Here is a 27,652-nt window from a genome sequence, read left to right as displayed (position 1 = left end):
GTCAGAACTCATAGCCCGCCAACTACTGCCATATAAACTGGTGGACTCGGAGGCCTTTCGCAAATTTGTGGCCATTGGAACACCACAATGGAAGGTCCCAGGAAGGAAGTATTTCTCAGAGAAGGGCATCCCAGAGCTATATGGCCATGTTCAGCGGCAAGTGAATGTATCTCTGGCACACAGTGTCGGTGCCAAGATACATCTGACCACAGACACGTGGTCTAGCAAACACGGGCAGGGAAGGTATATCAGTTTTACTGCCCACTGGGTGAACCTTCTGACGGCCGTCAAGCATGTAACCCGTGGCACCCGTGTAGATTTGGTTTTACCGCCACGGATTGCATGCAGGCCTGACTCTTCTTCTCCTCCTCCTACTCCATCCTCCTCCCTCTCCTCCTCAGCTGCCTCCTCCTTTTCCGCTGCTAGCGTCTCTTCCACTGCACCGCCCAAGCTCCCCAGAACCTATTCCACATGCCAGGTGAGACGTTGCCATGCCGTGCTGCGTCTGTTGTGCCTGGAAGCAAAGAGCCACACTGGCCCGGCACTCCTTTCAGCTTTGCGTTCACAGGCAGATGAGTGGCTAACACCGCTCAATTTGACAGTTGGTAAAGTGGTGTGTGACAACGGTGCCAATCTGCTTAGCGCATTGAAACAGGGCAAAATCACGCACGTGCCGTGCATGGCACACGTCTTAAACTTGGTCGTGCAGCGATTCCTTGTCAAATACCCTGGGGTCCAGGACATCTTGCGGCAGGCAAGGAAAATCTCGGCCCATTTCAGAAGATCTTACACGGCCATGGCTCGCCTTGCTGACATTCAGCGGCGACACCATCTGCCGGTCAGACGTCTTATTTGCGATTGCCCGACGCGATGGAACTCAACCTTCTATATGCTTGATAGGCTGCTCCAGCAGAAACGTGCAGTTAACGTCTACCTGTATGAACTCTGCGAAAGAAACGGTTCTGGGGAGCTGGTTTTTTTTTCACCGCGCCAGTGGCTGCTCATGCGCGACACATGCAGACTTCTGCGGCCATTTGAGGAGATCACCAAACTGGTCAGTCGCAGCCATGGCGCCATCAGTGACATGGTACCTTATGCCTTCTTTCTGGAGCGTGCATTGCGTCGTGTCATTGATCAGGCTGTGGAGGAGCAGGAGCGGGAAGATGAGGAAGTCGCAATGCTGGATGAATTCCCAGGGGGGGCTACTCTATCTGAGACAAGTCAACAACAGGAGTCTGATGAGGAGTCAGAGGAGGATGGTGCCGGGGCGGATGAGCAGGAGCAAGAAGAGCATGCTTTAAACCTTTCTGGGATCCCTGTTGTGCGAGGATGGGGAGAGGAGAATGAAGAGGACGACATTATCCTGGATGATGAGCAGGAGCCAGGCCACCACACCGCTTCCACTTTAGTGCAAATGGGGGCCTTCATGCTCCAGTGTTTTAATAGGGACCCCCGTATAAAAAGCATGAGGGTCAAGGACCAGTACTGGGTGGCAACGTACTTAGACCCCCCGGTACAAACACAAAATGGCGGAAATGTTACCGCCGTCGCAGAGGGCTGTCAGAATGCAGCACTTCCAGGCCTTGCTTCGAGAAATGCTGCATTCTGCTTTTGCGTGCGCTGGCAGAGGAGCAATTCCCACTCCCAGAGAAGGATTTGCGGGTACCAATCCAACAGCGCCTGCAAGAAGAGGCCGGTTTGAAGATGTGTTGGTGACTTCGGATATGAGGTCATTCTTTCAGCCGACCCATCGACAGGTGTCATCCGGATCCAGCATCAGGGAACGCCTAGACCGTCAGGTGTCCGACTACATTGGGTTAACGGCCGATGTGGACGCTCTGAGGAGTGATGAACCCCTAGACTACTGGGTGGGCAGGCTTGACCTCTGGCCAGAGCTTGCCCAATTTGCAATCGAACTGTTGGCTTGCCCCTCATCCAGTGTCCTGTCCGAAAGGACGTTCAGCGCAGCAGGGGGGATTGTGACCGATAAGCGTACTCGCCTAGCTCACCACAGTGTTAACTACCTCACATTTCTAAAAATGAATGAGGCATGGATCTCGGAGGAATTCAACACATGTGACCAGTAGACCATGTATATGTCTATAAACTATTTTTTTAATCAAGCACACAGACCTTCTTAATTCATTTGGCTCACTTCCTTGACCCAAAAAAGCACACCGTACTATATGCCCCTACCCTCCTCTTTGAAGAGGTTGAGCGGTGTCATATTTCTACTGGGGCTGCTTATGATATCCCTGTGCTGTGCTGACTTCCTCCTGGGGGTTCTTATTATGAAGGGATCACACTATCCCTGTGCTGTGCTGACTTCCTCCTGGGGGTTCTTATTATGAGGGGATCACACCATCCCTGTGCTGTGCTGACTTCCTCCTGGGGCTGCTTACGGTGCTGCTGTCAGTGCTGTATGTCACGGTGCTGCTGTCAGCGCTGTATGTCACGGTGCTGCTGTCAGCGCTGTATGTCACGGTGCTGCTGTCAGCGCTGTATGTCACGGTGCTGCTGTCAGCGCTGTATGTCACGGTGCTGCTGTCAGCGCTGTATGTCACGGTGCTGCTGTCAGCGCTGTATGTCACGGTGCTGCTGTCAGCGCTGTATGTCACGGTGCTGCTGTCAGCGCTGTATGTCACGGTGCTGCTGTCAGCGCTGTATGTCACGGTGCTGCTGTCAGCGCTGTATGTCACGGTGCTGCTGTCAGCGCTGTATGTCATGGTGCTGCTGTCAGCGCTGTATGTCACGGTGCTGCTGTCAGCGCTGTATGTCACGGTGCTGCTGTCAGTGCTCTGTATTACGGTGCTGCTGTCAGATGCCTCTATCACGGTGCATGTGTCATTCCGGTATGTCACGCTGCTGGTGATCATCTCCTGCACCCTCTTCTTTGCCTACCCTGGTCCCTGACCTTCCCTCTCCTCCATTGCCTTCATTAGCTCCATAGTCCTGAATTGTTAGAACAATTTCCCAAATAAAATAAAAATGCTTGTAGTTATCGATCCCAAATTCACCTCATACATGTATTATGTCATTGTCCAGATGGTGGGACTACGTTTTACCCCCTAATAATTACCACGTGGCCGCAAATTCGACATGAAGGTTTGCAAAGTTCGCCTCCCATTGAAGTCAATGGGGCCCGCGGCGAACGTTCGGTTTCGCGAACGTTTGGGTCCGTTCGCATTTCGCGTTCGCGAAACGTCCCGTCGGAAGTTCGTCCATCACTAATCTGCAGTGCCCACATCGCTGCTCACCGAAAATTAACCCCTCAATTCCCTGCCAATACTCTGCAATACCCTGCCATTACTCTGCAATACCCTGCCATTACACTGCAATACTCTGCATTACACTGCAATACTCTGCATTACACTGCAATACTCTGCATTACACTGCAATACCCTGCAACGCTCTGCAACACCCGCCAATGCTCTGCAACACTCTGCAATGCTCTGCAACACCCTCCAATATCCTGCAATGCTCTGCAACACCCTCCAATATCCTGCAATGCTCTGCAACACCCTCCAATATCCTGCAATGCTCTGCAACGCAATACTCTGCAACGCCATACTCTGAGATACCCAGCCATACCCAGCCATAGTCGGTGATACCCTGCAATACCCAGCCATAGACACCCCCCCCCCCCTCCCGCCGCCCTCCGGTGCTTCTACCGACTCGCCAATACGATCAAATCCAGAATCTTTTATTTTATTTTATTTATTTTTTCAGGCTTCCCAGCTTAGAGGTGAGATGTGGGGTCTTATTGACCCCATATCTCACTGTAAAGAGGACCTGTCATGCCATATTCCTATTACAAGGGATGTTTACATTCCTTGTAATAGGAATAAAAGTGATCAAAAAAATTATTTTTGGGGAAAAAAATGTCAAACTAAAATAAATAAAGTAAAATGAACAATAAAACATTTTTTTTTTAAAGCGCCCCTGTCCCCATGTGCTCGCATGCAGAAGCGAACGCATACGTAAGTCCCGCCCACATATGAAAACGGTGTTCAAACCACACATGTGAGGTATCGCTGCGAACGTTAGAGCGAGAGCAATAATTCTAGCCCTAGACCTCCTCTGTAACTCAAAACATATAACCAGTAAAAAAAATTTAATCGTCGCCTATGGGGATTTTTAAGTAGCGACGTTTGGCGCCATTCCACAAGCCTGTGCAATTTTGAAGAGTGACATGTTAGGTATCGATTTACTCGGTGTAACTTCATCTTTCACATTATGCAAAAATTGGGCTAACTGTACTGTGTTTTTTTTTTTTTAAGCACAAAACTGTTTTTTTTCCAAAAAAAAGCATTCGAAAAATTGCTGTGCAAATACCGTGCGAGATAAAAAGTTGCAACGACCACCATTGTATTCTCCAGGGTGTTTGCTAAAAAAACATATATAATGTTTTGGGATTCTATGTAATTTTCTAGCAAATAAATGATGATTTTTACATGTAGGAAAGAAATGTCAGAATTGTCCTGGGTGTTCCAGAACGCCTGATGGCGCTCCCTGCATGTTGGGCCTCTGTATGTGGCCACGCTGTGTAAAAGTCTCACATGTGGTATCGCTGGACTCGGGAGTAATAGCAGAATGTGTTTTGGGGTGTAATTTGTGGTATGCATATGCTGTGTGAGAAATAAACTGATAATATGACAATTTTGTGAAGAAAAAAAAAAATAAAGTAAAAAAGATCTTGATTTTTCAAAGAATTGTGGGAAAAAATGACAACTTCAAAAAACTCATCATGCCTCTTACTAAATACCTTGGAATGTCTTCTCTCCAAAAAGGGGTAATTTGGGGGGTATTTGTACTTTTCTGGCATGTTAGGGTCTCTAGAATTGAAATAGGCCGTCAGTACTTCAGGTGTGATCAATTTTCAGATATTGGCACCATAGCTTGTGGACTCTATAACTTTCACAAAGACCAAATAATATCCACCAATTTGTACTTATTTTTACCAAAGATATGTAGTAGTATAAATTTTGGCCAAAATTTATGAAAAAAAAATTACTAATCTGCTAAATTTTATAACAGAAACAAAGAAAAATTCTTTTTTTTTTTACAGAATTTTCTGTATTTTTTCTTTTATAGCACAAAAAATAAAAAACCCAGTGGTGATTAAATACCACCAAAAGAAAGCTCCATTTGTGTGAAAAAAAGGACAAAAATTTCATATAGGTCCAGTGTTGCATGACTGAGTAATTGTCATTCAAAATGTGAGAGCACCGAAAGCTGAAAATTGGTCTGGTTATTACGGGTGTTTAAGTGCCCAGTGGTCAAGTGGTTAATTGTGCCACTTTTATTCCTATTACAAGGAATGTAAACATCCCTTGTAATACAAAAAAAGCATGACAGGATCTCTTAAATATGAGATCTGGGTCAAAAAGACCTCAGATCTCATATTTACACTAAAATGCAATAAAAAAAAAAAAGGAATAAAAAAAAAAAAAAAAAGGAATAAAAAAAAAAAAAATGGCCCATTAAGAGCTATGGGCGGAAGTGACGTTTTGACGTCACTTCCGCCCTGCAATGTCATGGAGGCGGGTGGGGGCCATCTTTCCCTCACTTGCCAAGGAAGGCACAACATCCGATCGCCTCTGCCAACGGCTCCAGTAAGGGCACCGGAGCGCGGTTGGAGGGCCCTCTCTCTCTGCCGATAAAAAGTGATCTTGCGGTGAATCCGTGGCAAAACCACTTTTACCTTGAAGCAGACCGCCAACTGAACAAGATGAAACCTGGCTTATGGAAGCTGGCTGCTGCCATATCAACGATATCCTCCTTCAAAGTAAGGACATATATCGGCGTGCGGTGGTCCGGAAGTGTTTAACCACTTCCCACCCGGCCAATGCATATATACGGCCGGGTGGGAGCCGTCTACTCCTGACAGGCCGTTCAGGAACGTCCTTCAGGAGTAGCGGGATCGCGCTCGCGCAGCGGCGCGATCCCGATGTGCTCGTGTCACCCGGACACGGCACATCTCAGATCGGCAGGAGGGCTCTGTGATTGGCCCTCCTGATCACATGACGGCCGTGTCCAATCACGGCCGTCATGTGATGTAAACAAACAGCCGGTTGCTAGGCAATCGGCTCTCCTCTCCTCACACGGAAGTCACCGCCAAAACACACATGTCCCCAAAACATACATGTCCCCAAATAATAAAAACACATGTCCCTAATAATAAAAACATGTCCCCCACATATGTCCCACTAAAATCACATGTCCCAATGATTATCTGCACACATATGTACGTGATCACCTGCACACATATGTACATGATCATTTGCGTACATATGTCCGTGATCACACAAACCAATTATTATACACTTAACGGAATTTTTTTTACCAAAAACATGTAGCAGAATACATTTTGGCTTAAATTTATGACAAAATTTGATTTTATTGGATTTCTTTTCAAATAGAAAAAAGAAAATATTGTTTTTTTTCCAAATTTCCGCTATTTTTGCGCTTATATCGCAAAAAAAAAAAAAACGGAGTCGTGAATAAATAACACCAAAATAAAGCTCTATTTGTGCGAACAAAATGATAACAATTTCATTTGGGTACAGTGTAGCATGACCGCGCAATAGTCACTGAGAGCGCTAGAGCGCTGAAAGCTGAAAATTGGGCTGGGAAGGAAGGGGGTGAAAGTGCCCTGTATTGTAGTGGTTAAGGAACAGTGGAAGAATGCAAAAAAATAAAGGCACTTGGCATAGAGACCAAGATTGTTAAATAATGTACATATAAGGCTGAGTATATAGATGCTGCTCCAGTTTTAATGATAATTTTCTGTTCCAACTATCAAATCTTTTTGAGCATATAACTTTTTTTAAATATTTTTTGGTATAACTTGAGCACAGCAAGTAGACATTGGCATGCATAGTTTCACACTAAATATTTGACATGGTTACAATGCTGTAATGAATGGGTAAGCCTCCCACCCAGTGAGAAACGGCAAGGCAATCCTTTATTAATCTCATATGTCCCTAAATACAAACATACTGTATTGAAAAAAAATCAATTAAATTAAGCAAGTAACAATTTAACATTGCAGTTCCTCTTATTGGAGTTAATTTCCTAAAGGAAACTCGGATGTTCACTTTGCAAGGGAATGTGGCAAAACTGCATGACTTTTTTGCTTTTAGTAAATCAACTCCATCGCCTCCATCACTCCAAACTCAACAGAAAACATAAAGTTTTTGCACCCCAACCAGCAATCTCCACTGTCATGTGTCAACTTATGAGAACAGATGTGTCTACCTTTTTGTGTGTGGAATTCCCATTGTGGGATCCATACTACTGACCTATTAACAAGACAACCTACCCAGTGTATAGTCTTTTCAGAACACTTCTAGCTTTCCATTCCAATTGTGTCCGTTTTGAGTAATCCCTGGCATGCAATGCCATCAACTATCATTAACCACTTCCCTACTCGCCCATAGTAATATGACGCCCGCAGATGGGATCTCCCATCATGGGCGGCGTCATATGCTGCCATCCCCTTCCTGGACGTCTAGGGGGAGCGTGTGCCCGCCGCATCGCTTAGGACCCAATGCTGCGTGCCTGGCGGCCACGATGTCTGCCTGGAACCCACAATTGCCTGGGAACACAGCAGGATCATGGATCTGTGTGTGTTAACACACAGATCCAGGTCCTGTCAGAGGAGACCGATGGTGTGTTCCCAGTACAGAAGAATGGATCGGTCTCCTCCCCTTGTGAGTCCCCTCACCCCACAGTTAGAATCAATCCCAGGGAACATAACCCCTCGATCATCCCCTAGTGTTAACCCCTTTCCCTGCCAGTCACATATACACAGTAATCAGTGCAATTTTATAGCACTGATTGCTGTGTAAATGTGAATGGTCCCAAAAATGTGTCAAAAGTGTCCGATATGTCAGTCACAGTATCATAGTCATGAAAAAAAAACAAAAAAAAAAACGCAGCTCTCCATACCCTATTGTGCAGATGCTATAACTTTTGCGCAAACCAATCAATATATGCCTATATTTTTTTTTTTAATTGGGATATTTATTATAGCAAAAAGTAAACAAAAAAGTTTTTTTTTCAAAATCGTCGCTCTTCTTTTGTTTATAGCACAAAACAAACTGTAGAAGTGATCAAATACCACCAAAAGAAAGCTCTATTTGTGGGAAAAAAAGGACATCAATTTTATTTGGGTGCAACATTGCACGGCCGCACAATTTTCATTCAAATTGTGACAGCGCTGAAAATGAAAAACTGGTCTGGGCAGGAAGGGGGTAAAAATGCCCTGTATTGAAGTGGTTAAGAAGCTTGAAGCAAAATGAATAAATAGAATACATAACTCCAATTTAATTTATATGCATTGGGGTTGATTTACTTAAACTGGACAGTACACAGTCAGGTGCAGCTGTGTGTGGTAGCCAATTGGCTTCTACCTTCAGCTTGTTTAATTTAGCTTTGACAAAAAAACTGGAAGCTGACTGGTTTCTATGCAGAGCTGCACCAGACTTTGCGCTCTCCAATTTTAGTAAATCAAACATGGCTTTAGATTAATTTAGAATCTAGTTATTCTTTCATAACACATAGATAACAGCAATGGGTCAGCAACTGTATTCCTTTAGTTCAGTGGCTCTCAACCTGGGGGTCGAATGACAATTTGCCAGGGGGCACCAAATCCTAGGCTGTTCCTGAATCCCACACCACTCTCCCAGCCTTTTTGTGGTCACCCAGCAGGGCAGTTCCTGAAGCCAGCGGCCTCCCACTCAGCCTCTTTGCAGCCGCCCATTCCGTTCACAGCATGGAGGTCAGTGGACTAGTGAGGAATGTGAAGTGGGAGGGGCTGGAGGAGACCTCTCCGGCATAGGTGTCACTACTGCAAGTAACCACAAAGTCGGAGACACAGTGAAGCTGGAGACACAGCAAGTAACACTACCTGTGATTATAGTTGCCATTAAAAGTCCCAACTACAGTTCGCAGATGACCTTGATCGAGAGCACCTAAGTTGTCTGATCAGAACTACCCCCAGCACTGCCACTGATTCCACCCCCCACCAGCACTGCCACTCAGCCCATTCCCCCCACCAAGAAGTAAGAGAAGGAATACAAATAGAGAATACATGGAAGGGAGAGGAAAAGAGGGGGAGGAACAAAGAAAAGGGAGAGAAAGAATAAGAAAAAGAACAAGACTGATGGCTAGAGAGGGAAAGGGGGGAACCCCCCCCCCCAAGAAACTGAGATAGAAAGAGATAAAAGGGAAATAAAGGAGGAGAACAAAGAGAAAGAGTGGTGCATCCTAAAATGTACCATAAGAGGTTTTAATAATGCACGAGTGGAGGGGACTCAGGGAGCGCTAAATGTCAGTGGGTTAGGGGCGCAAATCACTTGTCTTGCCTTGGGGGTGCTGACAACCTAGGCTACGAAATTTTTTTTACTGTTAGGGGTCCCCAAAACTTGGGAGATTTTATCAAGGGGTCACGACACTAGAAAGGTTGAGAACCACTGCTTTAGTTGAACCTAGAATCATGAAATGCTTCTAACCACTAAACTATATGTCATGAATTTTAAGGACAGATTCATCTATCAACTGAGACAACATATTGATTGTAATACTACTCCACCACTGGCTGGTGATTAGTTTTCCTACAGATCCAAGAGTCTGATAAGCAATGAGTGGGTGGATGCTTTACTCATTGCTCTGTTCTTAAAACTCTGGGCAAAGTAAACAGGCTTCAGCAAAGCTTTTCCACCTCTTTAACCTGTTTGCTTGTTCTTCAGCCCTGACATTCAAAGGACTGATCTTATCTATGGGCAACAGTATGGAAAGATGAAAAGAAATAGTATGAATGTAAATGAAAAGAAAAAAAATCTGCCTGGGGGACGTCTCAGGTGAATGATTAGTCTTGGGCCATAAGGGAAATGTGAGCTATAGCCCTTCCACCATTAGAACATGCCTTAGGTACATGCTCATCACTGCTTTTGACACAGGTTCTCCAATGTTTGATGGTTTCATGTATATTCCTAATGCCTTGTAGTGTTGGGGCCCTGGATTACATTCTCACCACCTTGAGTTCCTACATCAATCCTATTAGTAGATTAACTGGCTCTTGTCAGCACTGATCTTGTGAGAATGACATATGACTTTAAATTTTGGGAATTAGACCATGCTACATAGTAGAGTACATTTCCAAAATAGTCCAGTTGTTCATTTCGAAACAATAACATGGAGATTCATACTTACAAAAGACCAATCTACACTGTACTTCGGCGAGCCACTGAACTTCGGTGTACACTTCAAGACTGCCTCTTGTCCAATTTCAATTTCAACTTTTGGGTGGACGGATACCGTTACTGCACAGAGAGAGCCTGCAAGAAGGGGAAAACAGCCATTATTAACCAAAGCAGTTCCAGTATACGGACAAATCCACTGAAAGCTTTAAGTGTATTCCTAGGCAAAACAATTTTTTGGGTTAGTTTTGGGGTAGAATGAAAAAGAGTTAGAAACTCACTTAAGTTTTTATCGCTGTCTGTTTCGCCATGTTCCCTTATTTGTATTGGTGGCCCTTGTCAACAGGAAAGAAAGTGTGGGAAAAGCCAAAGTTTTAGAGCTGTCTCCAGAATAAGAGGTAAGGTGAAATCTCCTAATGGGGGGACACCCGTTCTGAAGACAACTGGCTAAGAGTGGAATTTCCCTAACATTGTGATATTTCCTCTTACAAACTATACATACATTTTAAGCACAAAGCCTTTTGAGTTTTTACTCAAGACACCATGAGTTATTATGAAGTATTACCAATAATATTTTTGAAAGTGGTTTTGGCAAAGGCATAGTGGAAAGGGGCACATTTAACAGTGCCCATCACCAATTTTTCTATAGTGCTGCCTTATCTCTTTGGGGAGGAGGTTACTTGAATTTTGAATTGTTTACTGTATTTTGTTCTAATGCTAGCCATACATGGTTTGAATGTTGTCAAACTCCTGTTAAATCTTCCAAAAATTCAAGGTGTGTGTGTTGTCACCACCCATCTCAACAAACTTTAATTGAAAAATCAAAGAAGCCAGAAAGAAAATTGTTGGCCAAACAGTATCTGATGCAGTCCTATAAGATGTAGCCACTGTTTAGGTATTCTGACAGCTACGGGTGTCAACAACTGTCAGAACATAATAGCCAGCAGCGGAGATGTAGTATAGATTGAGGAAAGTTCATGATCTGAGAAAACTAGCCTTGCCCTTGCCTGAGCAAAGTGCTAATAACAATCAGACAACTGTCATATAACAATGGCACTGTCAGGATTACAGGAAAGAATGTGAAAGGCTTTGATAAGCAGTTTTTGCCTCTTTCAGCAACCCAGTGTCAGTTACCATTACTCTAAACCTGCCTATATATATCTACAAGTTTTCAAAAATTATAAACCACCATGCATGTGAACAGCTTAGCCCAGCCTTTCTCAACTGTATTACGGAACCCCGGCTAAAAAGAAAATCTGGGAAAATGCCCACATTGATGGCAAGTGATAGGACCTTACTTACAGTGGGGGTCACAGTGGTCACCCTTACAGACAGCTAAAAAGATCATTGACATTATGTCAGTGGCTCTGCCATGCAGCATTGACTCTGGAACTATGCATGTGCCATCACGTTGGAGGTCAGTCAACCATTGCTCAAAGAACACCTAGCAACCTCTGGAGCTTCACAAAACTTTGGTTGAGAATGGACAGTTAAGCATAATAAAAACCTACTGCACAGACATTATCATAACACGGTTCTCCTCATTATCTTTTTTTTTTCACTTTCTTTATTTATACAACCATATCTATATCAACAATCCTTTAAATAAATTTTCAACTTAAATGTTCCATAACATAGGTGTCTATATCCTCAATTCATAACCTCCTCATTATCTAAGATGCACCAAGCACGTAGAGCCATATGCACGTTGTAGTACCCGGGTTACCTGGGTCTATCCCATTCACTTAGATGCAAAGGACAAGTGCACTCCGGACCAAGGTTACACCAGAAGAGATACTGCTTGTGTGGAATGACAGACAACACATGAAAATGTCATGATTTGCTGTGTGACGCTAACGGTATGCAGCATGAAAAGCATGAAGAAATATGAGTACTCACAGGAAGGAACAGCAAGGACTAGATAGCACGGTCCAAGTGCATACTGATTCATAAATACAAATGTATGCAGGGGAAATTAGGTTTTTAAATTGGCCAAAGCAGTTAACAAGGTCTTGTGTATAAGAGGACTGAGTAACCACCAATCAGAGTTTTCCTTTCAAAAGGATACAATTGATGGATACAATATAATGTGAAAAGAACACTAGTCATCCACAGCAACCAAATCGAAATTCATCTTTCAATGAAATGCATTCAATTAAATTGAATCTGGTTGGTTTTTACTTTATACATTATTATTATTATAATACAGGATTTATAGCGCCAAGTGTGCTTTACAATATGAGGAGACAGTAAGAACAGTTACAATACAATTCAAGACGATGGTTAGGAGAGCCCCGCTTACAATCTAATAGGAAGGGGCATTTGGTACAAAAGATAGTAAATGATAGAAAAAAATAAAAGCTCAGTTTTTAGGTGACTTTTTACATTAGTTTATTTAGAGTAAACCTTTATGTTTTTATGCAAAAAATTACTTTTTCAGGTCAAATTAAGACACTGACTATAATCCGGTGACTGCAAAGCCCATAATGATTAGTCGCTATCTGAAACCCTTCCTTCTCTGCTCCCAGACCTTGAATGGATAATGAGTAACTTGCCAATGAATAACAAAGCCACTAAAGCACACATTAATTCCCCAGAGTCTTGAGACAAGATTTCTTTTTTAAAAGACTAATAACTCAAACACACAAGCACTTCCAGCTGTAGGTTAAATGGCTCTTTGGAAAAAAACTGCCACTCCTTTTTGGTGGCCTTGAACATCCCCAAATATCATAATTAAAGTAAGAAAAAAAAAAAAAAGAAATGCATTGCTTTATATGAGAATCGGTGTCACAGTAGGTGAAACTAAAAGATGGCCATACACCAGTTGAATTTTGGTCAATTCCAGACAAAATCTGAGCCTTGTTTGGCTCCTCCGGTAAACTTTTTTCAAAGGAGCCTTTCTGAACATTTTCAGACGAATAGTGTCTGATTACAATCATATGCAAACACTGCCCAGTACAATATTGTGGGGGTCGTAGCTCTTTTAGAGAGCACAGATCTAAGGAATGGGTGAAGGGGCATATAATTATAAAGCCTATTTCCAGGTCCTGCTTAAAGCGGGATTCCACCCTAAAGTAGAACTTCCGATCATCGGAACGTTCCCCCCCTCCGGTGTCACAGTTGGCAGCTTTCAGGGGGGAGGGCGGTGCAGATACCTGTCGAAGACAGGTATTTTCACCCACTTCCAGGCATAGACTCCCACGGGAGTCTATGCTGTTTCCTGTCCAGGCAGGCTGTCTGCTGGGACACACACGGGTCCCAGAGACAGCGCGGACCATTCCCATTGAGCTGCGTGACTCGCGCATGCATAGCAGGAAACGCTTCACGTCCTGATTCCCTCACCGAGAGTGGCGGCGGCAGAAGCCGAGTCGAGCGATCGATCGGTCTCGGCTGCCGACATCGCTGGACCCTGGGACAGGTGGGTGTCCATTTATTAAAAGTCAGCAGCTGTAGTATTTATAGCTGATGGCTTTTAATATTTTTGTTTCCAGTGGAATCCCTCTTTAAGTCCCCTTTCACACAGATGCCTCCATTTTGTGGAGGAATCCGTTTGCTCAGTGGTTGATCGTGCTGCTGATCCCCGCTGAGCAGGTGGATGACAGGTCCATCTCCGCTCACTGTGCAATGCGGACGTGGACACAGTCCCGCTCTCCTCTATGGGGAAATTGGGTGGAAAGGGGCCGCCAGTCAGATGGAAAATAGGACCACCATCCATCTGGATTTTGCGGGCAGGATCAGATTTGATAGTGACATCTGTCGCTCCATAGGGGAGACTGGAGGGTACGATCAAGTCCACCTGAAAAGCTGACAGCTGTACACGATCAGTCGGCTCATGTGAAAGGGCCTTTATGGCATTTGTTTAACCAAAGAGTAAAGCAGGCTTTTTTCCAACAGGTTCATTTTGATTTCCCCCAGCATCATAAAAGCATGTATTTTTCACTATCTGGCCTCTCTGGAAGCAGAAGGAGTCACCTTTTGAAAGCTAAGGGGGAGATTTACTAAAACTGGAGTGCGCAAAATGTGGTACAGCTGTGCATGGTAGCCAATCAGCTTCTGAAATTCAGTTTGTTCAATTAAGCTTAGGCAATAAAATCTGGAAGCTTAGTTTCTATGCAGAGCTGTACTCGATTTTGCACTTTCCAGTTTTAGTAAATCAACCCCTAAGAGTTACTTAAGTTGCATATGGTTCAAAAAGAAGCAGCACCACTCCCAACTCCGTTCTCAGCCACTGATAAACCACATTCTGATCAAGGAAACTCATCTATGCTTCTGAGGCAGGGCCGTCTTGAATATTGATTGGACCCTGGGCATACATTTTCTTGGGCCCCCCAAAAAGCAATACATAGCAGCTAGACTTAAAATCAGTTTATTATATCATATCAGGCAGCAATTGCGATTGGTTACCAGAGGTTACAGAGTATCATTACAGCTTACTGGTTTCTAGAGGTTACACCACACATTACGGCTCACTGATTAGTTGCTAGATGTTACAGCACATGATATCTGCTTGTTGATTGGTTGCTAGAGAGATTACAGTACAGTAATACTGCTCACTGATGTGCTGTAACCTCTAGCAACCTATCATCTCCTCACTGCAGGGGTCATGATATACATGCGAATACCTCCTTTATTTACATATCTATGCTGCCGGATTCAGCTATTTACATATGAATGCCGGTTATTTACATGTAAACACAGGGTCTGCAGGTGAGTCATCTGTTTATGACAATAGGGCAGAGCTGGGCAGCATTAGTACTAGCACTAAAACTTCAAGGGACAAGGGAATTTAAACTGAAATAGTTGGCAAGTATGAGCCAGCTACTTTGGGCCCCACAACAATGACAAGGCCCAGGGCAGCTGCCCCTTTTTCCCTGCCTTAAAGACGGCCCTGTCCTGAGACTGTAACCATGAGAAACTGAAAGCATGGCACTGGTGATGATCTCTACAGCCTGTTAGAGTGAAACAAGTAAGAGATTGTGTGATTCTCAGGCGAGGACTCGCAATTTGGTCAAATACAGTTTTAGCAAGGAGGTGAGGTCACTGGAATGCGGCCTTCAGTTTTTTCAAACAGGTTCACTTTAATTTCCTCTCCTTACCAGCATCAAATCATGTATTCTTCACTGTCCTGCCTTTCTGGGAGCAGAAGGTTCCAACCTTTGAAAGCTAAGAGTCACTCAAGTTGTAGAAGACTAGAGAAGAAGCAGCACCACTCCAAACTCCCTCCTCCACTGATGCACCTCATGCTGGTCAAGGGGCCCATCAACACTCCTGAAACTAACTATAAGAAACTAAAGGCCGGAATCTGGTGATGGTCTCTACGGCTAGGCCCATTGAGGTGAAACGTGAAAGATGGGGTGGTTCTCAGGCGAGCATGTATATTTTCTTTGGCTGAATAAAGTTTTTACAAGGAAACCAAGTCATTGGAGTGTGGCCTTTAGTTTTTCATAGTCCCTCAAGTCATAGGTTACACGGGTGTCAGTAAATGGCCCCTCACTGTCACAGGTGTTGATTTATTAAAGCCGGAGAGTGCAAAATCTGGTGTAGCTCCGCACTGAAGCTGGTCTAAAACTTAGAAGCTGATCAGTTTCTCATTGGGGTGGTTTTCAGGCACTTGAGCGCTGGAAATAGCCTCTGCTAAGCGCCTGAAAACATTCATTCCAGTGTATCTTTTCACACTGGGGAGGTGCATTTGCTGGACATTCTGAAAAGTCGCGCAAGCAGCATCTTTGGGGCGGGCTGGGAGCGCTGTATTTACCACTTCCAAAACACCCTGCCCATTGGAATGAATGAGCAGCACTATTAAAGCACAGCAAAACTGGAATGTTTACTTTTTTGGGGTAAAAAGCACCCTCTAACAGCTGAAAAGCGGGGCTTAAACAGCACTAAAGTGGTTCTAAAAGAGCGGCACTTAAGTGCACTTTAACACTTTCAGTGTGAAAGCAGCCTTATTGTCAAAGCTTAATTGAACAAGATGAAGTTAGAAGCTGATCTGCTGCTCTTGTGCTTTGTAGCCAATTTTGCACTCTAGTTTTAATAAATCAACCCCATAGGGTCACATTGAGTAAGTCATATGATCATCTATTTCCTAGATTGTAAGCTCTAACGAGCAGGGCCCTCTGATTCCCCCTGTCTTGAATTGTAAAGCGCTGCGTAAACTGTTGGCGCTATATAAATCCTGTCTAATAATAATAATAATAATAATAATAATAATAATAATAATAATAATATCCACAGGTTATTTTGCTTACTCCTGGAAGTTGAGTGGAGTACACAGGAAAGGTATGTGTTACTGGGAATATATGTGCAGGTAAATTAAGCAAACCTGCTGCTTTCTCATACAAGGGCAGATGTTTGCTTCATTGTATGAAAATTGTTCCAAGGAAAAGGTTTCCCGATGCATGCTGGAAGATGAAAAGAAAGAATCTGACTGCATACTGCAGGCAAGAATATACTTTTCATACAGGGAGACCGAAACTTGTATTTCACAGGACAATAATTAAGAACAGAGTATGCTGTATGCTTTGAATGACAAGTAAAAGTAATCCGAGGAAAACTGTCTCACGGCCCTAACCCAGTTCTGCTATTTCTAACTGCAAATATTTTATCTATTTCTGGTGATGTGGGAAAGTGAACAGCAAGCCAGACGCACAAATGAGTCCTATATATATGTATATTTGATATAATTATATTATCACTTTTTTCTATTTCAGTCCCAACATTGGCAGATCTAATTTAGGAAAAAGTTGATCTGCTTTTCTTTTTTTGTTTCAGATTAATGTGACCTAGCTTTCGCATACAGTAGGGATTAATATGGTTATTAGCATAAAAAGCATCATGCATACACACATATTAAAACATAGTACATGCATTGCTCAGAGCAACCCATTGGAATCTTCCTATAATTTTCTAACTTGCACCAAATGATGGTTGGAATGTACTGTATGTTGATGGGTGAATCAAATAAATCCTCTATGGGCTGCTTTGGACACATCAACACAGTCAGTTTTGAAGGGGGAAACCCTCCCACAGCACTATTATATTTTGCCAAAGGGGGGGGGGGGGGCACGAACACAATGATTTTGCTAGCGGCAGTAACCGCATATAAAATATCTGACAAGCACATTGTACCCAAGTTGTCCAATGGAAAAACCTGGTTACAATCAGCATACCCTACTGCCCATCGATCCATGTAAGGCTGCCTTGACACAAGTATTTGTAATAAAACAGTGATTTCAGCATCTTCTAATGATCTACGTATGGACATCATGGACATGGACTTTTGCAAAATATACAGATGGGATGGGAAGATCTGTTGAGGGTTTTATAGGACTGGGGTACAGTCTATTTTCTCATAAAAACGAAATTAGCAGAATGTCAAAAATTGTTCTAAAATCTAAAGCACGGCAAGATCAAAACTACACAGAAGGAAGATTAAATGTCATAAATGTGTCCTCCCATATACTAACATAGGCAGAGCAGCATGTACTATCATTGGGTTTATCTTTTTGTTCAAACAGCAGTATGGACAACTTAGAAGCAATTAAAGACATCAATTTTTTTTGCCAGAAATTTAGTATTTAAAAGTATGCATGCCAAACAAACCACTAAAGATGCAGCTCATAACCTGAAAGCAGCAGATTTCAGAGCTCTTTGAGATCTGAATTTGCTGCTGCAGGAAAATGAATCCCCCAATAGCATGTGGGAGGATAATCTGGACAGTGAGGAAAATTAAGAGATAAATGATAATCCAGTTATGAAATTCCAGAACAAAACACATTGATTCCCTCCGTTAAATCAAAATCCAGCAATATTGCTCTTTGTCAGACAAACTACCAAGGAAATAGAGGCATTGAAAAATGCTAGAACCAATCAGAATATGAGTCCTGAACATCAACAGGCACTCACAAATACTCCGACAGAGGGCAACACAGGAATGGAAGTTCAATCAATTTGTTTTACAAATGTTGGACTTTATCCTGAAACATAATGGGGGTTATTTACAAAAGGTAAATCCACTTTGCACTGCAAGTGCACTTGAAAGTGCAGTTGCTTTAAATCTGAGGAGTAGATCTGAAATAAGGGGAAGCTCTGCTGATTTTATTATCCAATCATGTGTAAGCTAAAATGCTGTTTTTTATTTTCCTTGCATGTCCCCCTCAGATCTATAGTGACTGCACGTACTAGTGCACTTGCAGTGCAAAGTGGCTTTTCCTTTTGTAAATAACCCCCAATGTCTTTCCTTTTCAAAGGCTCCCACTACCCCTAGGTGCATAATGTGGCTACTGTGTGCCCCCTCATATGCCAATCTGTACCTGGGGGAGTGGGAGAAAGACTTTCTATTGGGAGAACAATCTCCTATGTATACTCGCTACATCCTTATGTGGCAGAGATACATAGACGATATACTGATTATTTGGGACAGAAAATAGGCTGAGAGATTGCCTTAATTTAATGAACCAGAACAATTTCAATCTGTTCTTCACAATGATTTATGATTCACGCAGAGTTGAACTTTTTGGATCTCAGTATCCTTAAGAATCAAAGGGATGGGCTTACAAGTAAACTTTTTAGAACAGAAAGTGCAGGCAAAACATTAATGCATGAAGATAGTTTTTAACCTGAACTCTTGAAAAAAAAATCAATACCATTTAAACAATTTCTACATATAAAATGATATTGTACTACAGCTGAAGATTTTCAAAGGGAATATGATGAGCTCACCACGCGATTGTTGGCTGGGGATATACCAACTCCGCTGTAAAAAAAAAAAAGCATTTAATCATGTCAAGGACACTAAAAGACAGGATCTTATTTTTAAGTCCAAAGGCAAGAAAAGGGAGGATAACACCACCAGAATTATTCTGAGATATTCAAATGAACATAATCAAGTGAAGAAAATCCTTACAAAATATTGGTTATTTTGCTGCAGATCCAGTTCTTGGGAATCTAGTGACTAGAAATCCACAAAACGCTGGATCTATTGGTGGAATGCTGACACAGAGTGAATATAAAGGTGACTCATGTGCCAATGTATTTTTTTTAACACTTTATGAACCTGTCGCAAATAGGTGATGGATGTAGGACATTACTATGGTGGGTTTGTTTGGGCTAGTTAGTAAGTTAGGTTATACAATAGTTAGTTCACCTCAGATTATATTTAATGTTTTACTGGTTACTGGAGGGTTAAAGCACCTGAAAATCTCTCAGAATATTATGAGTTTGCAAAGTCCCCACATCTGCTATGACCATTATGGGAGGTTGCCATTTTTTTTAATTTATTTGTTCCACAAAGAATAAAAGATGAAGAGATGGAGAATTCAAAATCGTGGAGATCTCACTGATGGAACTTGGTGATCTGATTCATTCATGAGGGTTTTATATGTTTTGATACTTCCATCTATAAATAATCACTTTTTTGGTGGCTTGGCCTGTAATGACCTATTTTCATAAAAAGCAATCTCATTACACTTACAGAGTACAATTTTGCACCCTGAAGACTGATGTGCTGGAGATTATTTAAAAAAAGTTAAGAGCAGGTAATCAAGCACTTAGATTGAAAACCCCACCCCACCCAAATTGCGCCATCTCTTCTGCTGCATGCTTGTCTGAAAAGATGTTTGACAACCTACCTATAGCACCCTGGCAGTTGAAAAATGCACTTTATGTGTTTGTGAAGAATGATGAGGACATCACAAAATTAGATCAAAACACTTCAGCCAGTGATTCACTTTAGGTGTTAGCCCTAAAAAGAATGTGTTCAATGCCAATGTCACCATCAAGTGGTGGCCACTGAACTAATACATAAGGACCCTTCGCCTGGTGAAACAACCCCCATTGATTGGTGAGAAAAAGTAGGCAGGTAATAGATAAATAGGCATGTAAGGCACAAGCTACCATCTCCTACCAGATCACACTACCAAGTTTTGGTGCCATTTGACAAAATTTTGCTAAAACCTGCATCTAGTAAATCGGTACAATCTTGGTTAAATCTGTTTTAATGCTGCTCAGTTTGCTCATCTCTAGTCCTGACTTCACATTCACGTGCACATACCAAACGCTCCCTGCTGCCATGCCGTGCTCACCAAACCATGCTCTATTAGTACGAACCCTATTGTTGCTAGCAGTGGTTGAATAATTAAGTGGCGATTAATTAGCAGTTTTGAGGCTAGGCTGCCCTTCAATACAGGATGCATGCAGATGTATGATCCGGGATGAAGAACAAACAGAGTCTGACTGTTGTGTGCAAACCTGAGATGTGAATCTGGTTAGTAGGGCAGGAATTAAAAGTGAAAATTAAGGCTATAAATTACTTTACTTGGCAAAGAGAGATTTCTCAGTCCTCCTCTTTTCTATCCAGGGATAGCAACACTACACTGTCATAAACTGCCATATGCCAGGAAGTTGGAAGCACCTGAACGTGCAAACATACATGTAACCGTAGGCCACAGTCCACATCAAGATCATGTTGGCTACAGAAGATTATGTGAAAATCAGATTAAGGTATAGGCGGTTGACTTTCTGAATTTGGCACCATTGCCATCTCTGCCAGTGTATAATGCAATTGATCTTTAACCTCTTCCACTTGCAATCTGTTTATCAGTGTTCCTCAGCATAATGCCCCATGGTAGGGATACCTTAATAAATACCCTTCCCTTTGAAAGCCAATACTTCTTGCAGCTTTTGGCTTTCAATCTCGGCTGACAGTTGGGGTCCCATCCAACAATGAAATAATGATCACATGCACGTCAGAGGCTTCATTGACAAAATAAAACTTCAGTCTGCAGGTGAACACTGTCATGGGATCTGCACTGCCACATACTCAATAAAAAATGTTATTTGAAAAAAAAGGTTACAGTATTGATTGTATCAATCAGCAAATGAACATAGACTGAATGCAGTAGTACACATAAATCGCTAGAGCAACAATTTAGCCAGTGCATACATTGTATCAGTGCACAGTACTGTGAATGGTAAATAGTCATATCTGACACAGTGCATAAAATATCAACTCTTAAATGAAATCTGCGACAGGCCTTTACAAGGCCAGAAAAGAACAGAAAAAAAAAAGTAAGAGGAAGCAATATAGACAGATTAGAAAGAGAAGAAAGGGGAAGGACTAAGAGGAGGATGGGGGGGGGGGGGGGTATGGGTAGAGGCTTGACTCTCGTCTCAGGGCAGATCCTCCTGGTGGTGCCACTTGTCCCAGACCTTAACAGCTAGACTAGGCAGGAAATGCATGATATCTTTTCCATGAGCTCTACACCTTTTATTCTAGTGTATGGGTCTTCTTGTGAGGGGGGAGTGCCGTTTCCAGTGGAGAGCGACCAGGCATCGAGCAGCTGTGAGAATATGTCTTAGCAATGTTTTGGAAGGTTTGGAAATCTGTAAGGTTGATACCACTAGTAAGAACAGTTTTGGAGTCAGTGGGACCTGTACTCCCAAAGACGGGATAATAGGAGTTGTGTCTCCATCCAAAAAGGTACAATCTTGGAGTAGCTCCAGTATATATGGTAGAGGGTGCCCCTGTCTCTCTGCCAGCACCTATCCGATCAGGAGGGGTATATAGAGGTATATACCAAAAATAAACAACTTTATAGGTGTTCTCCTTATAGAGAGTGCAATAGAAGCTTTTTGCTGCCTGAGACCAGATCGTCCGCCACGTCGCTTCTGAAATCTCTTCTCCTAGTAACTTTTCCCAACGAAGCATATAAGCGTGCTTACCCTGGGTAGTAATGGAGTGGGAATTAGGCAGCTGGTAGATATCGGATATCAGACCTCTGCCCGCCATTCCCTCCAGAATTATGCTCTCGAAAGGGGATGGCTCTGAAAACTGGAGATTCGGGGCAATGGTTTGGGTGTAGTGGCGTATTTGCAAATAGCCATAAAACACCTGGCAAGGTAAGTCCTGGAGTTGGGTGAATGATAGCATTTTGCGAGATCTAGGGTCCACCAAGTGGTCGATGTGAAAAAGGTTTTGTATTACCCAATACTGTACCTTTTAGTGAACAGTTACAATATAAAATATAACAAATGGTTTTAAAACTTATAAAAAAAAAAAAAACTTTTTTAAACATATTTTGTGCATTTAGCAGCCTATAATAAAACACAGATTATTTTTTATTATTATTATTAAAAACATAAAACTATATACTATCCAGCCATATATGTCCTTTAAATATTTTTTTACATTTTTAGTTAGTCAAATCAGTCACACAGTTATTATCAAGTTAACTGAATCAAGTTGAATTAAATTGGATCCAGCACCCTGTAAAAGAGCAATATGGGGAGCAGGAAACGATTTTAGTCGAAACGCGTCGGGCTAGCGTTTCCTGCTCCCCATATTGCTCTTTTTATCGTTCGTTTTTATTGGATCACGTGATTCTTTTTGGATATTTTTTATGTCATTTTTTATATGTCATTTGGAATTTTTTTTCAAATAAAACCTTTAATAGTAGAATTTCACTATGAGAGGCATTGTGTTCTTACTTTTTGTTTATGGTGAACCTGCTCTGAGCTCCTAGCTGACCGGAACCTTCGAGAGAGAGTTGAAAACCATGGAGATCTGAGGTGTACCGATCCTGAAGTGGTCAGCGACTATTCGGATGGTGATCCATGACCTGATGTATACGAATGGTGTGTGACGCACATAAGCCTGCATGACACATTTACTATACAGTAGTTTGTGTCCACCATTTTCGGTAAGGGTATCCGTTTTCTATAATATTTTCTGGCTGTGAATGGAAGGCTATATATAGTTCATACCAACGGAATATCTGGACTCATGTTTCACACTATTTTGTCATAGCTGGACTTTTTTATGCTCATATTGTTAGTTCACTGAAGCACATTTTCTGTATTCCTTACTAGACTGCACAACATGTGATATGTGTGCTGACCTTTTAAGTTTGATTCCACTACCAGATCATTTGGTGATTTATGTCTCGGTTTTTTACAGTGTAGCATGACCACGCAATTGTCATTCAAATTGCGACAGCGCTGAAAGCTGAAATTTGGCTTGGGCGGGAAGGTGTGGCTAAGTGCCTGGCATTAAAGTGGTTAAGGACAGCTCCAATTACAGTCAATTTAGTCTACCAGGCGTACATAGGAAGATTCCAGCTACATTTCCAGTCTGAGCTTTTGATTTACATTATTTTTTCAGCTCAATGACTAAGCATTGACAGCCAGGCAAGTAGCATCCCCATAAGGTTTCCTTTACCTGACAATGACTCCCTCGGCAAGATTATCTTCTCTTTACTGGTGGTTGGACTGGGTGCCAAGCACTCAAAACAAGGGAAGATGAAAATCTGCTGTTGTCTTATAGGGGACTGTGGAAATAGAGGCTCCCCTATATAGCTACATACAACACCCCCAATCAAATGGAGTCAAAAATCCCCTTTAGTCTGCTAAACTGCCTTAGAACAATAAAAGCTGCAGCCTGGTGGTTTCCTAACGTCCCCCATTCGCCAACAAAAGAACTAGAGAGGATATATTTGTTCTCTACATAACATAATCATGGCCTTTGCAAACGAAGGATCCATTAGTGGCATAACGCTGCGAGAAGCCGCATTCGTGATGAGATTGCCATTTTACAAATTGCTGAGCTCGTTTAGCCGGTAGCCCTCTTTCTAAAATATCGCCACCCACTGTGCTGTAAATTCTAACACTATCAGGGGAAATTATAGAGAAATAATTTAGACAGGCTCTCAGCAGCCCTTTACTGTGAAATAGAAAGAGCCATATGTAAATGAGCAAGGTCGAGGCGCAGCTCAGAACAGTGTACTGCATCAATATATAAAACTAATCTATAATGGTTCTGAATGCAATTGATTTAAATTGTGTTTTAGGTTTATGCATTTTAAACAGATGTCTTATATCTGCATTCCCAATCTTTATTTACCAAATAAAAAGACATGACACAGGATTCAGGGAGCACGATGGGCCTTCTAAACAGAAAGCAGAGCAGAAGCTGTTTGCTTTCAGACTCGCTCTCATATTTTTTTTTTTTGGCGTCTACTCACCCTAGGGCCAAATGTCACAATAGCAATCCTGTCACTAGCACCATTGACAAGATCACTATGCGGAACACAGCAGGTAATAGAAATACACACATGCTTGTATGTTCCTCCCATGCCAGCTGAAAGAGCTAAGCATTGCTCTCTCACTGACAACCTACGTTCTGCAGGGGTGTTGTCAGCAAGGGAGAGACATTTCTCTTACCCAGCTAGTATGGGAACAACGCATACATAACAGATGATTGACACCATGCACATTTTAGGCATCCTTGCACAGGTGAATACCCCCCAGTGACAGGGTTGCTAGTGCTAGGAAAGTAATTTGGAAGGGTAGTGCTGGATCCTTATGGTGATCCTAATGTTATAAGGGGTATAGAGCTTTTAAACTGAGATGTCTGGATTCCTGGGGCTAGCAGCTTTTCCATTCCAAAGGACCTCCACTGTCTCTTTAGTTTGTAATTGTGGAAATATGAGATTGAAAGGCCAGGCCAAAATCTTATCATCCAGATATATATTGTTGAAGAGCAACATCTGTCAGCAGCTGATTCCAAGTCTACTCTTTCCAAATTCAATGTTTTTGGGGGTTTTTCCAACCAAATTGTTAAAGTGGAGTTCCACACAATTTCACAAAGAATTTTTTTTTTCCTAAGGGTTACCTTTTTATTGATTATTGATGTGGCGTTTCCTGTCCTAGTCACCCGCAGGTACTGCCATCAAATCCAGCGGCGCAATGTCTCCTGGTGCGGCGCACTGACTCCTGGGAGCTATGAATCAATCTTCCCAGGAGTCAGTGTGGCTAGCCGCTGCTAATTATCGCAATCTTCCGAAAGCGGAAGTGACACGATGATGCCAGAACGTTGTTATCACAACAGTGCAGGCATTTCCGACGACACCGTCCCTTGTGATGGCAACGTCGGAAAACTTACGGCGCTGTGACGCGTACCTAATGTGCATGTGCGGGAACAGGCCTGTGGGCATGCAAGATGACAACTTCCAGGAACAGATTATATAAGTTATTTTTATATACGAAACTGGACATCACGGGGTAATTTGGAAAAAACAAGTGAGCTGCACACTTACATTATATTAACTTAGGAAAAAAATTAAATTGATTAGACGTTGGAACTCCACTTTAATCAGTCCAGTATCCAATACCTCTCATTTCAAACACTGATGAGTCAGATATTCACTGACCCACAAAATGCGTCAGTGTGCGATAAAGTATTTTCTCTTACCCCGGAATAAATCTATATCTGGACAATCAGATTTTAGTGTAGCGTTCAACCTCCGATTTTCCCAGGATTGCTAATGTGTCATCTGCTAACCTCTTGGTAGTTCTTAATAAATAAATCCAAATAGTACAATCTGATTCCCATAGATTAACCTTTCCCCATTACAAAATTACCTAAATGATGAACTACTTGTGATATAACATCAAAAACTATTACTAAATTAACCACTTAAGCCCAGGACCATTTTGCTGGCTTAAGACCAGAGCACTTTTTGTGATTCGGCACTGCGACGGCAATTGCGTGGTCATGCGATGTGGTTCTCAAACAAAATTGACATAATTTTTTCCCCACAAATAGAGCTTTCATTTGGTGGTATTTGATCACCTCTGCGTTTTTTATTTTTTTGCGCTATAAACAAAAAAAGTGTAACAATTTTGAAAAAAATACATTATTTTTTACTTTTTGCTATAATAAATATCCCCAAAAATATATAAAAAAACATTTTTTTCCCTCAGTTTAGGCCAATAGGTATTCTTCTACATATTTTTGGTAAAAAAATTGCAATAAGCGATTGATTGGTTGGCGCAAAAGTTAATGCGTTTACAAAATAGGGGATAGTTTTATGGCATTTTTAATAATAATTTTTTTTTACTAGTAATGGCGGCGGATCAGCGATTTTTATTGTGGCTGTGACATTATGGTGGACACATCGGACATTTTTGACACATTTTTGGGAACACTGTCATTTATACAGCTATGGTGCTATACAAATGCGTAAATTACACTGGCAGTGAAGGGGTTAAACAGGAGGTGGCATTGTAGGGGTTAAGTGTGTCCTAGGGGCGTGTTTATAACTGTGGGGGGCGTAACTGTGATTTACAGAACACTGATCTCTACTCCAATCACAGGGAGCAGAGATCAATGTCACTTGTTGCTAGGCAGAACGGGGAGATGCTGTTTACATCGGCATCTCCCCATTCTCCCAGCCCGTGAGATGATCGCGGGTATCCCCGCGGCGATCAAGTCCACGGGACCTGCAGTCGGACTCACGGGGGTCCCGACCGGCACGCACGCGATGGTCAATTTTAAATGGACGTAGCTGTACGCCAATTTGTCTGCCCGTGCCCTTCTGGTCGGGTTACGGATAATAAGTAAACTGGAGAAAGTTAAAAAGCATGTGCAGAGTTTTACTGCACTGCAGAACTCTAGAATATGATCACCAATTTATGTCAACCCAAAACCTTTTTTAATTTTGGATAGAGTAGTGAATAGTTAAAATACTTATGTTATTGTCTATGTCCTTCTGGGGAGATTGGAGCTAAATACAAATTTTTAAAAACTCATGTATGCGTGGACAGTTATCTCTAGAATATCCTTTCTCTGTTTTACCCCAGAGGAACCCTTGGAATAATTATTAGGCCTGTTAAAATCAATTCATTTGGGGGTTACATTGGTGGTCATTAGTGCCCTGCAGCATGGAACCCTGGTTGAGAATGGCTGCTCTAGAACAGTGGCATCCAAACTGTAGCCCTTTGTCAGTGTTTATGCAGGCCTTGGGGCACTAACACCTATGATGGGGCACTATTCCTCCCACTAACACCAACAATGGGGGCACTATTTCTCCCACTAAAACCAATGATGGGGCACTGTTTACTCCCACTAACATTGGGGCATTTTCCACTCCCACTGGCCACAGTCCAGTCCTTTTCTATTCCCACTGGCCACAGTCCAGCCATCCTTAAAGCCTGAAGAACAGTAAACTTTACCTTTGTTAAGAAAGTTTGGAGACCCCTGCTCCAGAAAGCAAAAAATGAATAATGGTTTGTTTGATGATTAATCCTATTTAAAGGATATGTTCACCTTCATAGTTAGTTCAACCTAAGTGAGTGTCTACAATTGTCCCTATCCCTGTACATTGCACACTCACATCGGTTCCTACCCTCAATGAGCCCACAATCCAAGCTCCCTATTCATATACTAGGGCCAATTTTGGACAGAAGCCAATTAACCTACCTGCATGTCTTTGGATTGTGGGAGGAAACCGGAGTACCCAGAGAAAACCCATGCAGGCACAGAGAGAACATGCAAACTCCAGGCAGGTAGTGTCGTGGTTGGTATTCGAACCAGCGACCCTTCTTACTGCTAGGTGAGAGTGCTACCCACTACACCACTGTGCCGCCCAAGAACGTGCTATATGTTCCCC

The 27,652-nt window shown here is 42.4% G+C and overlaps 1 protein-coding gene across 1 annotated transcript in view; it reads right to left on the bottom strand.

The window, feature by feature from the left end:
• The window catches only part of BCAM (basal cell adhesion molecule (Lutheran blood group)), a 140,373-nt gene that overhangs the window by 63,520 nt on the left and 49,201 nt on the right, over window positions 1–27,652 (bottom strand). The window contains exon 2 of the mRNA XM_077457231.1: window positions 10,219–10,343. Within this exon, the coding sequence (XP_077313357.1) occupies window positions 10,219–10,343 (125 nt within the window). The remainder of the gene's footprint in view (window positions 1–10,218; window positions 10,344–27,652) is intronic.

Source organism: Lithobates pipiens, unplaced genomic scaffold (assembly GCF_037356315.1).
Source record: "Lithobates pipiens isolate NorthernLeopardFrog02 unplaced genomic scaffold, aLitPip1_a1.2 Scaffold_27, whole genome shotgun sequence".
Classification (NCBI taxonomy): Eukaryota; Metazoa; Chordata; class Amphibia; order Anura; family Ranidae; genus Lithobates; species Lithobates pipiens.
The sequence above is the reverse complement of the archived record's forward strand: the minus strand, read 5'-3'. Positions and strand labels throughout refer to the sequence as shown.